Source organism: Passer domesticus, chromosome 14, assembly GCF_036417665.1.
Source record: "Passer domesticus isolate bPasDom1 chromosome 14, bPasDom1.hap1, whole genome shotgun sequence".
Lineage (NCBI taxonomy): Eukaryota > Metazoa > Chordata > Aves > Passeriformes > Passeridae > Passer > Passer domesticus.
In genome coordinates this window covers 10,091,996-10,105,905 of record NC_087487.1, presented here as the reverse complement: position 1 = coordinate 10,105,905, position 13,910 = coordinate 10,091,996, and the positions used below count along the sequence as shown (strand labels likewise).

The 13,910-nt window shown below is 42.7% G+C and overlaps 1 protein-coding gene across 3 annotated transcripts in view; it reads left to right on the top strand.

Moving 5' to 3' along the window:
* The first annotated feature begins 13,013 nt into the window (after positions 1 to 13,013).
* The window catches only part of FBN1 (fibrillin 1), a 144,166-nt gene continuing 143,269 nt past the window's right edge, over positions 13,014 to 13,910 (top strand). For all 3 annotated transcript variants that reach the window (XM_064389429.1, XM_064389433.1, XM_064389434.1), the window contains exons 1-2: positions 13,014 to 13,113; positions 13,518 to 13,789. In XM_064389429.1, the coding sequence (XP_064245499.1) occupies positions 13,623 to 13,789 (167 nt within the window). In that variant the 5' untranslated portion in view covers positions 13,014 to 13,113; positions 13,518 to 13,622. The remainder of the gene's footprint in view (positions 13,114 to 13,517; positions 13,790 to 13,910) is intronic.

The following is a 13,910-nucleotide window of genomic DNA, read 5'->3' as shown; positions in this document are numbered from 1 at the left end:
ATTCAGATGATTCCTTTTTCAACACTGTGTTTATGCTGTAGGAGCCAGATCAAGTTTTATTCTAGTAACATTGCAGCTTGGCACTATTTAACTTAAAGTTTCTTTAACAACATCCCCAAAGTAGCAGAATGCAGTGGTATTCTTCTCTTTGCTGTATTTTTGTTCCCTATATTTTCTTTGGCTGATTTATCTTGCATATGATAAATAGAAAAAAATTAGACCCAACAGTCTTGGTCCTACCATGCTTGAGAGTTTTCAGTCCGGTTCAGCCAGTTGTCCATTCTGCAGAACTTCTGCAATCTTTGCAAAATACTCTATCAGATGGTGAAAGCCTTTCAAGGCTGCTATGATTAAATTCAATTCCCTAAGTATAACCTGTGGATATGCTAATGAGTTCTCTGGCTTGCTTGCATTCCCAGGTTTTACTTACCACCTTTGCAATATCATATCTCATTTGCCCCCTACCTCTTACTTTACTTTATAGGTGGAACTTTCCTCTGAGGTTTGAAGATCTATTTACTGCTGTATGATGTCCCCTTTCCCATAAAATCTCAAGCTGGGTACACTTCTCAGAAGTATTGAGATACCCAGTCACATATATATATATTTCAGTCATTCATCCTTAAAATTTGCTGTCAAAGCTATTCTTCTGCTGTTGGAACACTGTTCTCATGTTTCCCTTTGTTCTGTGGGAGTTGCTAAGATTTCCCATTGAAATTTATTTTTCTCTTTTGTGCAGATTCACTGTGCAGTCCTGTCTCCCACAGTGTGGATGGCTTACAATGGAGACGATGGCAACCTGGCAGCAATACAGGAGCACATTACTTGCAGCTGTAGTGAGATTTCACCCAGCATTCTGATGCAGAGTGCTTTGCACTTCCAAATTAATCATGCTCCTCTCTGTTCTTGTTGCTTGGGTAAATATTTCACTCTTGTGTAGACTTTGATGGTGATCTGTGTGAGAACCAAGGTTCTTCATTTCCTTCCTGTACATGCTTACCTACCAAGCAAGCTTTTGAGCCCAATGCCTTTTTCACACTTGGTAAAATGAGTCTGTTTCCATCACGCAGCATTGCTTCTTTGTAAATCTGAATACAAGCAAAGAAATACAAGTCTATTGCCAAATGTTCTGGCTGAATGCCATCCCTGGTGTTCTGGCTTCATCCAGATGACGAATGTTCCCTGTCAGCCTGCAGCCTAGTGAGAGGGGACAATGGTACAGAAATACTGTAATTATCTAATCAACTTTGCTTAGAATGTTAAGCAAATGCAATTCTTTAATACTCTGGCTTTACTATAGCTGTTAATTACCATGTGCAAATGCAATTTGTACAGCAAAACCGAGTAGAGGAAACATTCACTTGTAAGTTACTTTACTCCCCTCTAGTGGTCTCACACCACACGTACGTTTATGTAACACTTCATCACCATACGTTTAAGGACAGTGTTAGTATTCTGTAAAAACCAAACGTCTCCTGTAACTTCTCCTTCCTTCTGCTCTTCTCTTTCTACAGAGAAACCTCTTCAGGGATTGGGGTTCTTGCCAGTGAAGCTCTCTAAGTAAAATTTTCTTTATATGTTGACTTTAATTGAAGGCCAAACTGTACCCCCAGCTTTAAAATCCGTATGTGCAGAAAAATCTCAAAGCTATGTAGTAAACCTTTATTTTCTGTGCCCGCAAAGTTCTTTCCAGGGGGTGTTGGTGTCAATGTTGGTGTCAGTGACTTAAACTGCAGCCAGGGCTTTAGAAACACCAGCAGAACCCAGTCCTAACAGCAATGCTGCTCTGTGTGTGTTCTGTGGCACGTGCCAGGTTTTGGTGCGTGTCTAACAGTGTTTGGGCCTGTGGAAGCTGTGGGACACAAGCAGCCTGTCAGATGACTGGGTTCCTCCTTTAAACTTGCCAGTTGGCCATTTTGTGTACTATACAGCTTTCACGAGGTGGAAAACAGGCAAGAACCTACAGGATCAGAATGGAAACTTTTTATTTTCCTCTATTTCCCTGGTTCATTGCTCAAGTTACTGATGTTGTAATCCAGGTGTGCAGCACAAGCTACTTTTAGCAATGATGGTAATGGGTAAGTTCTGGTCTTTTTCTTTGCTTCTTGGAATCTGACTTGCTAATGTCCTTGGAGAAGATAGGGTAACTAATAAGAGACTTATCATCTGTTTCTGCTTAGGCAGAGGGTATAAAAAAACGTAGATAGAGGATTCACTTTTCAGGAGTTAGTTGCTCTTTTCAATCTTCCCACTAGAAACATTTATATTTTCTTCTAGAATGCTTTGGACTAATATTTTGAAGAAAACAAAGGGGAATAAAGAGTATAGAGTATAGGGTCAATAAAGAAAATGTTGACAGTTTTCCATTTGAAAAAATACAGTTCTTCTAAAATACTTCACAGAATTGTGTTTGTCTTCATATTTACTTATGGGAGAAAAATGGAAACATTCCAAGAATGAAAACATTTTAACACTCTTTGACTGGAACCTTTTGTTTTAAAATGAGTCTTGGTTTGTAAACTTTTGCAGCTCTAAAAAGTCAAAATTGAAACTAAACAGTTTGGAGATTCAAATCCGGCCTTTTTTCCCCACGTGATTTTTCTTTTGTGGAAAACTTAAGTATCTCAGTTTCCTTCCAAACTGGAAGGAAACCAAATGTGAGAAGTAAAGTCCTTCATAAAACGTAACTCCTGTCTTCCTGCAGTGCTCTTACAAGAGATTATTTGCCTGTGTCAGCGATGCATGCTACAGTAACCAATAGCTGGGGAAACTATTTCCTACACTTCTCAAGATTGTTCCCTTTAGGTCATTAGCAGATAGTTCTAATAAACATGAGCTGAGCCAGCAGAGGCTTTGACTCTATTTATCACTGCGGATGTCTGAGCAGTCCCTGTGGGAAGCTGTGACCAATTCATCAGCCAGGGAGTTTAACTTGTTCTTAACTCTTCTCTTGAGCAGCAGTGTTAGCAGTCAAACTAAATCAAAATCATCCCCATGTACACATGTAGGAAGCAGGTAAGACATGCAATGTTGAAACAAAATCATCTACACGGCTGTAAAAAGCACACAGGCAGGCAGCTGGTGCAGAAGTTGCTTTACTCAGTGAGCTGGCAGGCCCTGCCTTGGGGGTTGTGAGCCTGAGCAGGGCAGGGTGTGCTGCTGCTTGGGCACCCTGTGTGACACCTGGCAGTTCTGCAGCTGGGCCCAACCCAGCACTGCTGCTCCAGCACTGCAGGGCAGGCACTGGGCTGAGCTGACACACGTTTCCCTGCCTCCTTTGTGGTATTGCTGTTATTCTTTGTGGGTTCCATTTGTTAGCTCTCTGCAGCCAGTCTGTGTAGTGGTCCCATAACCTTGCAATTCCAGGCATATGCTCCAGCACCTTCCTCCAAGGAACAGATGTAGTTATTTAAGAGCTTAACACGGCTTAACATGCGAGTCAGAGTAGGACTGCAGGGTTCTTGTGCTTAGGAGAACAGGGCAAGTGGCCAGTATGGATTCAAACTCAGTGCCTGTGGGTTTCTGAAACAGAAAATCTATTGAAACACTGTGCCCCGTAGAAGTATCAGAGAGGAGTGATTGTCCCCTGTGGCACAACCTGTTCCAGTGCTCAGTCACCTCCACAAATCTCTGAGTTTAACTGATCAATACTTGCTAAAATCCCTAATAATGAGACACGTTCTGTCACCCTTATAATTATTCTCTTCTCTTTTTGTAGTTTGAGAAGAACGAGGCTGTTGACAAGGAAAACAGGTCATAAAATGACTGTGTAAGAGGCCCTATCCAAAACTGTTATGGCAAATGAATTTCTGGAGTAACCCAAGAGAGAGGCTGCTTGCTGCACGTGTTTCTGCCTTGCTGCCCAAATGTCTTTGCAATGCTGCTGCACCTTGCCTAGCCCTGGTGTCAAAGGCAGTGGCCAGTTGTCTGGAGCTTGCTTTCTGTCCTGTTCATACACTGCAATAGGCCAGTCTTCCTTGGGCTTTCTGAGAGCTCCTGGAGTATGAGCAACCTTATAAATTAAATCACCACACTGTCTGCTGAACGCTTTCTTGCAGAAGTGCTGGTAACTGTGGAACATATTTTGCTGATCATTTGAAGAACAGCAGCTTCTACACCTGGCAGCTGCCAGATGTTGTTCTTGACACTCAGCTCAGGAGCAGGGCTGAACAGTGCAGCTTCCAATGGGTTTATAGCTGGGATTTGCAGATTAACACTCTGTTGTACTCTGCAGCATCTTCCTGGGCTACATCCCACCTGCATTCTTCGTGAATGGAAGAAATTCCTCATGTTTTCTTTCTGCTCTGGCCCTTCAATCACACTAAACAGAATTTAGTTCCAAATGTGTTAGAAGAGCTCTCTTATCCAGCACGGCACTTGGATAAGTACAGGAGTAACATTTCCCATATTATGGGTGTAGCCAATGGCATAAATGGTAATACTCAATTTAAAATGTTTAAACTTTATTTTTCCTTTTCTTTATTTTTTTACTTGCAAATGGTATTGTATAGTTTTTGACTGCAGGAAGGGGAAGGACAGCTTGTGAAACAAGCAGGATAAGTAGCTACCAGGGCTGTCTAAGTCAACTGCCTTTAAAATGGAGTTTGTGATAGAGGGAAAGGTGGAAATCAAACACAGAGAAATAACACAGAAAATAATAGATTTCAAATGCTGAGCTGCCTGAGAAGAAACAACTTCTTCAGGGTTCCATGGGGAATGACTGTTGTTGGCACATACATATCAGTGATCTGCTGAACTGATGCAATGCTACAGTTGTTTATATAAGACATTTAGCTCTGAATTTGACACTCTTGAACATGTGTATTACAGCATGATACATATGTGAATTCTGAAGACCTATTTTTTACAAGTTTGAGTAAATTCAAAAAGCAGTTATTTCTTGGTTTAGAGAACACTTCTGGAATTTCACTTCGTATTTTCCCTGTGCAGGACTCTGAATATTTAGTCAGCAAGAGTGCACAGGCTTTTTGTTGTTAGGTCACTGTTTGTGACAAAACCCCAGGTAGGTAAAGAGCCTCATGTACAGACCAATGAATGCAGAGGATTGCATACTTTGAACAGAGGAAAGACTTTGTAGCCAACTGTATGGAAGGAGTTGTTTCCAGTTCTCCTTAAAGCTCTCAAGTCCATGTAATAGACTCTTTTCAGAAATTTCACTGCTCTGGCTTAGCTTAGCTGATGGAATAGCATTCACCACACTGAAGTCAGGGCATGCTCTGAACTCCACTGAAAGAAGTGGAGAGGAAAAAAAATATCTTGGGCTTGGATTAGCCTTGGAGTGCCAAGGGAAGCTTCTCCAGACCATTGCAGTGCAGGGAAACTCTGTTTTCCCAATAGTTTATCATAAAATGTGTCCAGACTGGAGCCTCTGAAAGATTTCCTTATCTTGAAAAGGCACCATGAATCTCCTTATTGACATCATCCACTTTTCAGCCATAAAATTGCACTTCCTTCCTTTTACTGATGAACAGGAGTTGGAAAAGCCAGCCTTAATATATATCCATATATCCAAAGATAGATAGATATAGATGTCCTTTTTCCCAAGCATCTGCTGTCAAGTATTTTTCCTTGGCTCTCCCTCATGTGTTTCAAGTGACATTTCCTCTGCTGACTGCCTTTTTGACCTTCATTCTTATTTGTCTGAAGTTATGTGGTATTTTTCTTGGTATTGAAAGGAGTTCATGAAGCTAGAAAAATTGTTCAACATCTTTGTTTCAAATTTGTAAAGTGTCAAAACCTGAGTCTTTAAAAAAGAAATGTAGCAGCTCAGTCTCTTCTGAACTCCACCCCATTCATCACAGTAAAAGCAATTTTGGGTGGACCTGGTGTTGGTAATTTGTAAACCATTAGGGACGTTCTAGAGGCAGTAATTCTGTGTTTTAAAAAAAAAGCTGAAAAGTTTTTTTTATTGTTGGAATTTCTTCCCTCATTTAAACATAATCTGAATAATTTGTACTAGAAACTAGTAAAAGTTACTCTCATTTCAAGTGTTCTGGAATAGATTTTAACTCTATCCCTGTATGTTAATTTTCTGTTGGAGGGTAAAAAAGGTTTTCAGCCTCCAAAAAGCATACAGAGTTTTCTTCCTGTCCCTTCTCATTCCCACTTTGAGCCACAGTATGTAGAATCTATTGCAACTTTCTCCTCAAATAGCTTCTTTTACTTAATTTGTCTTCTGGTAAAATAAACATATTATTTAATTAACTGCAATTTTAATTTCCCTTTTCCTTATAAATAAAGGCAACCTGATTTTATCATAAAAAATAGTTATAGAGCATCTATATACTGCAAATCAATCAGTTTGCCATGAGTTGAGCCAATGCATAAATGAGAAGGGGCTAAAAATAAAACAGAATACTCAGTTAATAGGAAGTTTTCTGTTGATGTCTGTGGGCTGAATTTATCCAAGTAACTACTGGAGTGTACAATACAATATATGAAAGATGTATGTATTAATAAATGGATCATGTTCTATCCAGTGTGGTGTATAAAGACCCATATCTGATGGACATTTTGAGGCAATGAAGGCTGGTTGCTGATACTTGTGAACCTGATAAAACAACACCCAGTGATCCACAGTGAGTAAATTTTAATACTTTCAACAGACGAAGTGGGAGGGAAATCCCCAAATGATTTGATACCCGGTAAGAAATCACAGACTCTAGATGAGGTTGTCTCAGTTTACTGGTATCTAGAAAACCTGAGGAAATGAAGTCAGCCTTTTGAAAGTAAGTGAATAAAGGAAAGTGCAGATCAGAGCTGTTCTGAGCTCTTTGCTGGCCAGAGACTCATCCCTGTCCTCCGTGAGTCAGCGGCGCTCTCGCAGCGGACGTGGCCAACTGCACATGGGCTGTGCTGAGGGACTGCAGGGAAGGGATTCTTCACCTCTCAGTGCTTTGGGAACTGTGTCTGCAGTGCTGTATCCAGCTCTGGGCACCCTGGCACAGAATAACCACACTCACCCCTAAACCCAAAAGCCACTGACGCCTGGAGCAAGCCTGGCAGCGGACACCAATGTGGTGAGGGGCTAAAGCAATGCTCTCTGAGCAGAGAGTTCATCCAGACTTAACACAGCTTAGAGAGGAGATAAACACCCTGCTGTCTTCAGGGTATAGAGGAGATAGAGCCTGGCTCAGGTGTGTGGTGAGAAGTGGTGGGATGAAGAGCAAGCACAAATTCTAGGGAAGGGAAATTCCTACTAAGTGTTAAGAAAAATTTGTCACAGCAAGGGTTGTGAAACAATGGAGACGGTTACTCTAGAAAAGTGGGGTGTCCATCCTTGGAGATATCCAGAACTCATGTTGGACAGAGCCTGAGCAGCCCATTCTTATGTTGGTCCTGCTCTGAACAGGGAACTGGACTGAAGGACTTTCACCAGTCCCTTCCTATTTAAACTCATCATTGGTTCTATCAGAGCTGTGTGCAATGCTCTCATAGTGTTATTTCTCAAAGGAAGGGCCTTGCAAATGGAATGTGGTGGGTTCAGTGTCTAATCCCTGGTCTCCTATTACCTATTTTATTATTTTAACTGCATCATGGGGCAACTCCCTATCAACTGAGACATCACATAGCCAGAGGAACACTAGGATGGAAAACAGAGGCAGAGACACCCAATCCCTTGCTGACAGTGTTTGAAGGAATGTAGGGCCTGATTCAGCTGTCTTTGTTGGAGTCAGTAGGGAGTTCTGCATAAATCAGTTTAAAGAAGAGGCTCTTGGTTACTGATTTCCACCCACTTGGAATGTATTAATTTGGATTAAAAGCTATATCCATTTTGCTCAGTGTTTTAGCCTGAAAATTCACCCAACAGTTGGCATTTTATGATAAACCATGAAAGTTGTTTCACTTTGCTTCCGAGTTTACAGGTGGGATTTAAGAGGTCATTGGGGACAAATGTAAGACTGAGGAAGCTTGGCTGTGTTACTGTTACTGTGGCAAAATTCCCATTAAATTTGACAGTTATTAGCTGACAGAAAGTAGTAGTATATATATTTCCTTTTCTTGCACTAAGTGTGGATTAAAATTCTTATTTTTGAATCAAAGAAGGAATTGCTATTGCTAAGATAGGTTTTCTAGCAGTATACATAGAATTAAATACATCACTGTATATATATTAGATTTGGATTAAAAATAGAATTCCAATGTATTTTATTTATATTATTATTCAACACTAGTCTTACAAAAATAGGTTGTGCTTCCCCTACCTGGAAGATAAAATGAAAGTTTGGATTTCTTCCAGTTTAATTCTTTTCTTTAGGACCTCCTGAAGAATAACTCTGACAATGGATTTGCCTTCAGCAAATGGAGACATAGGAAAGGTTTCACCCTTTCTAGGTAAGGGTTGATCTAAAATGAGATCTAGCTTTAGAAACAAAACCAACTATGAATGGGGTAGAGAACATTCCTAAAAAAATGCTGAGAAGGGAATGTCTGAATTAGGGTCTCTCTTGAGTTTCCTTGTACTTTCTTTGTCACTGATACTGAGGAACCCAGGTGCTTTGGAGGAGAAAGAGCATCTGTTTCATTCAGATCTTAGTAAAGAGAAATGCATGGGTTTTGGTGGGGTGATACAAAAATTTGACTTCTTGCAAATTAAAGATGTTAATTTTGTTTAGGACACCATAAGATCTGTGTCAAACTGTTCCTTAGAGGCATAAATAGGAGAGATGTGTTCTGAATGTAATGAAATGTAATAGGTTTATGCTCACTTAGGATACAGCTGAGATAAAACATTGTCATTTCTGCAGGAGCAGAAATTGTCTAAGCCAAGAAAGAACTTCTTTTATTTCCTCTCATATTTCTTGTATTACAGAAATATTACAACAACACTTTGCACTGTATTGCAAATTATGGAATTATATGTTAATGTAGGTTGGATTTCCTTCTCCATCACTGTAAACTCTGCTGACAGATGGAAACTTCAATTAAGCCATTTGTAAAAATGAAGTAAAAGTCTGGAGCGAAATATGTCCCTAAATCTACTAATAATGGATTCCACAGCTACTTATCACAGCTTGTCTGACCAAACAGCATTAAGGAAAATTGATGTGTTTTATTTTGAGGTACCTAATTTTTTTATTTTTTTAGATTTAAACCAGTTAATTGGTTGTCTGGATTTAATTACTGTTTGTGCTTCTAATGTACTTAAAAAAATACACACACTAAAACTTTCCCACACTATTTGTTTTCATTGGCATAATAAAGGCCCTCTTAATAAAGAAATATCTAAGAGGACATACTTTTTTTTTGCTCACTTGGGTTAGAGTAAATTTACAGATAAAAAAATGCAATTATTGCAAAAGTTCATACAAATTGAAATAAAGAAAAACTTTTTGAAATGAACTCCCAACTTATCATAGTACTTCTAGTGATAAGATTTTTTTAATTTGCAACAGTTCAAAACAGTTTGCCTGAAAGATGACTATTCTGCTAAGCATCCTGCAGGAGGAGAGGAAGGAGTAAAATGAAGAGAACTGGCCAGCCAAAGGCCAGCAAGGAGGGAGACCAGTACTTTGCACCTCTGCTGCTGAGCATGAAGATTACCAGCAATGAAAATTTCAGTTCAGTGTTTTTTATGTAGACCAAACAGCAGGACAAGTAAGTGTGTCTGAGGATCAGTTACATGTGAATAATTTGGGCACTGTGTAAAAGGATTCATGTACATGATGGTGATAAGCACAGGGAGGTACACTAAGGCATGGTTAGCAAGTAGGATGTCTTACTAGAAGAATGTACTGGACTTGATTTAAAGTGTGTATAAAGTTATGTAAATATTTAGGGTCACTGTTTCCCAGGTGATAGCCAACTGTAAAGCGTGTTTTTTGTCTTTTCTATAAATCCTACTTTGAATCAACCTCCATGTAATTATCCTGCCCTGATTTTGGGCCCTGCCAAATCAATCCATGCCATCAACATTCTTCAAAATGCACCTGTAAGATCCTCAAAATCACCTGGAAGAATGAGCATTCAATGGAAAAAGAGTTGCTTAAACGTTATGGAAAATTCTGCTGTCTATGTAGCAATGATGTCTTGTTCTTGGTGTCTTTTATTTTTGGGTTTGATTCCATGGTTTGATCAAGGAACTCAAATATCACTGAATTTCTGGATCTTGGTTAATCTGAGAGTTTATCTTTCTGTTTGTCACAGGAAATGGCAATCAACTGGATCATCAGAATTGCTTGTTAGTTGCCTTGGTTTTTTTCCCCTTAAGTGAAGCTTCAAGTGGCTGACAAGTGTTTTGGAGGCCATATAGAAATCTGTTTGTCTAGATGTTCTTCAGAGTCCAAATGTTTGCAGAAACTCAAGTGGCTGTGGGAAAGAGTGTGGATGACCCTTATTAGTAGGGTCTGCTCTGTTCAGCAGCAGAGAGCAGTTGTTGTTTTAAGTATTTGCCTTGTGACTGTATTTTTCTAGTGGTTTGAGGACCCAGGTGTGCTCCATTTTAAAATTGTCAACAATGTAAATACTTCTATTGTATAAGCATATTCTTTAAAATGACACACCAGGAGTTGATGATGTGCTGCATGTTTCACTAGATTAATGAACTTCCAGCCCACATATCATGTAGCATTACTTCATATAGTGTAATCCACATTTCTGCAACCATGCAAGATACCAAAAAATACATCATAAAATGTGCTAGAAGATATGAGAGAGTCACCCCGTTAGCCTGGGACACAGACTAGATATTTTTCTAGTAGCTCATCCACAAAATTAAAGTGGTTGAAACAGAAAATGTTGAAACCAAAAGAATGTTGGAGTAAATAGCAACCAAGAATTCCTTTCATAACTCACTTTTGTTTACTGGTAAATTCTATTTTCACATAATGAACAGAATTAGTAAATATCTAGGGACATTTTTGCAGGTTCAATTTAACTTCTCTATAAAATAAGTAAATGCTTAGATTTTGCTGTATGCATAGATGATAGTGAAGGAACTGTATATTAATGTAATGCTTGTCCTAAATTTCTTAATACAAGGGATAATTACTACCCCTTTATCCTCATCTCTTTATGGTTTTGAGCAAATTTTAATTTGACACTGCAAAAGAAATACAAAATCCTTTAGGCAATGCTATATTTTCTCTTCAACCAGCATAGCCATAAAAAAAATCTTAATTTTTGTATGCTTATGTGTCAGACAAACAAAAACTATGAAAAATCAAATTCCTATTTATCCAACTAGATTGTAACAGAAAAATCAACATTTCTCGTGAATCACAGCCCCTAACTTCTACTTCTGTGGTGCAAACTGCAAATCAGTAATACTTTGCTTGCAGAATTGAAGTTAATTAGTTCATTTTGTACAAGTTACAAAATAGTGGTATAAAGTGTGGGCTGCTACTGTCTTGAGCCTTGCTCAGACACACTGAGGTGGCATACTCTGTACCCCATTCCTTTCTTGGGCCAGCATCTCATGGTATTTCACATTTTATCTCTATCTGAAAGTCCTAACACTCACTGTTAAACAGTGCCATTGAAATGGTCAGTATCAAATGACTGTTTTGTAATTTGCAGAATCTAGCACTTGATGATAAAAGTCAGCAAAAATTATTAGCAAGCTGCTATTGTGATTAGTACATAATTTAAATAGTTCTATGCATGATTAGAAGGACAATGCATATTTATATATGTACTATACAAACTACTGGAACTGATTCAAACTGTATATTTCAACTAGCATCTGTCATATCTTGTGTCACCATTACAATTCAGCTGTGAACAGATTGGTACTAGGAAATCTCACACACTTCCTTTTTTTCTGATACTGTTTCAGTGGCAGAATACACCATGCCTTTATCTTTGGGCAGGGTGGTTTGGCAGCTGCTGTGCCTGGTCAGCTGCTTGCTTATGAAATTGCAAATGCTCAGCTGCACCACATCAATGCAATAATACAGAACCACTGACCATCAGTACCTACCTGAAACTAACAAAAATGAAAAATACCTGAAAATTAGGTAATCTAACATTTCTGCCAAAGTGTTTATATGTGAGCAGCAGCAGACTGCATAAGTATCATTTACTTTCAGTCTATTTTTTTGTTTGTTTGTTTTGTTTTTGTGTTTCCTGTGTTGCAATGGGATAATCCTGGTACAGAGAGTTACTTGATAGGAGCTTATAGAATCTGGGCTTGAACTCTGTTAACTGTGTTGTGTTAACTGTGTCGTGTTGTGAGCCCTGCTCAATTGTTTCAGTATAAAGCCTTTCTACCTTTCAGGTGTTGGTAGTGGTTTGCTATTTTTTATTTAAACCATAAATAAAAACTGCAGGGCTTTCTTTCCTTGAGAAGGATGAGGCAGGCATTTGTTCTGGAGCTAGCTGTGGAGATTTAGGAGTAGGAACACAAGAGTTTGGTGCCGTGGTGTCTGTGCCATGTTAGTTGCTAGAAAGTGCATTATTCATTCTGCAGCAGCCTCTCCGGCAGAGCCCCATCGATGCTATTTTTCCTTATAAGGGAAACAGATACCTTTATGTTATTTTTCATAGGCTATAGATGCAAAATGCTGCACCTCTAGGAAGTAGATACCTCTACATCTACATCTCTATAGGCATTTAGATGGAGCAGAGGCGTGCACTCCCTTCTCTTCCCCCGCTCCCGTCTGACACACTTGGCTCAGCATTTCGGCTGCCCCAGGCGCTGATGCCTCTGTGAGCCGGGGACCCGCGGGGTAACCCGAGCTGGCAGCGCTGCCTGGCCGGAGCGGAGGGAGCGGCAGCGCCGCGTCCTCCGGGCAGCACCGCAGGCTCCCCGCGGCTCCCGGGGCGCTCCCGGGGCCGAGCATCCCGCCAGCGCCGGGCCGGCCGCAGGTGAGCCGCAGCTCGGCTGGCCTGGGGCCGGCCAGGAGGCGGCCGGGCACCGCCGGGAGCCCCCGGGCCGGCGGCTCGGGGGTGGGGGGAACATTTTTATTCCCCTCTCTCGCGAGAAAGGGTTGGGCGGGCGATACTTGAAGAGGAGGGAGGGGGGGAGAGGAGGGGAAAAAGGAGGAGGAGGAGGGAGGGGGCAGCTGGAACCGCAGCTGGATTAGCGGCGGGTGCAGCGGCCGCAGCTGGAACAGCAGCGGGAACGGCAGCCGGCGGCGGCGGCTCCAGCGGGTGCGCGCCCCTCGCAGCGGCTTCTCCCGGGGCGGGCGGGCTGGGCGCGGGGCTCCGGCCGCTGCGGCTCTAGCGGTGCCCGGCTCGGGAGCCGGCAGGCTTCGTGCCCGGGGGGCGCTTCCAGCCCCGGAGCGGCGTCGGGAGCGGTGGCGGCGGCCGCGGTCTGTCCGCGGCGGGTGCGGGAGCCCCCGCGGATGCTGCTGAAGGGGAGGCAGAGCCCGCGCGGCCCCGGGCAGCCCCTCGCCGTCCCCCGCGGCCGCCGCCTCTGGCGGGAGCGATAGCGCCGGGCTGGCCGGGGGCCGACGGCGCCGGGGCGCGGGGGCAGGCGGCGGGGGGCGCGGGGTGGCCGCGGCCGCTTTTCCTCCGTCCCTAACTCCCCTTCCTCCTCATTTCTCCCCCATCAGCTCGCAGTGGAGAGGCCGGTCGGAGACAGGGCGGCGGGGACCGGCGGTCTTCGGCGGCGGAGAGGAGGCAGCGGCCGCTCGCAGCCCGGGGGCTCGGGGGACGCGATGTGGCGGGGGCGGCTGCTGGGGATCGCCCTGGGAGTTGCCGTGCTGTGGGCGTCCCAGGCTGGTGCCGCCGCCGCCGGGCACGCCGAGGGGGTGAGCGCCAAGGAGAGCCGGTCCAGCCGGGCCAAGAGGCGAGGGCACGGCGGCGGGCACGACGCGCTCAAAGGGTAGGTGCGGGCCGGCCCGGCCCCTCCCGGGTGCCGCGGCGCGGCCGGGCAGCCGGCGCGCATCTGCCTGCGTGTGTGTGTGTGTGTGTGTGTGTGTGTTTGTGTGTATCCACAGCCAGAA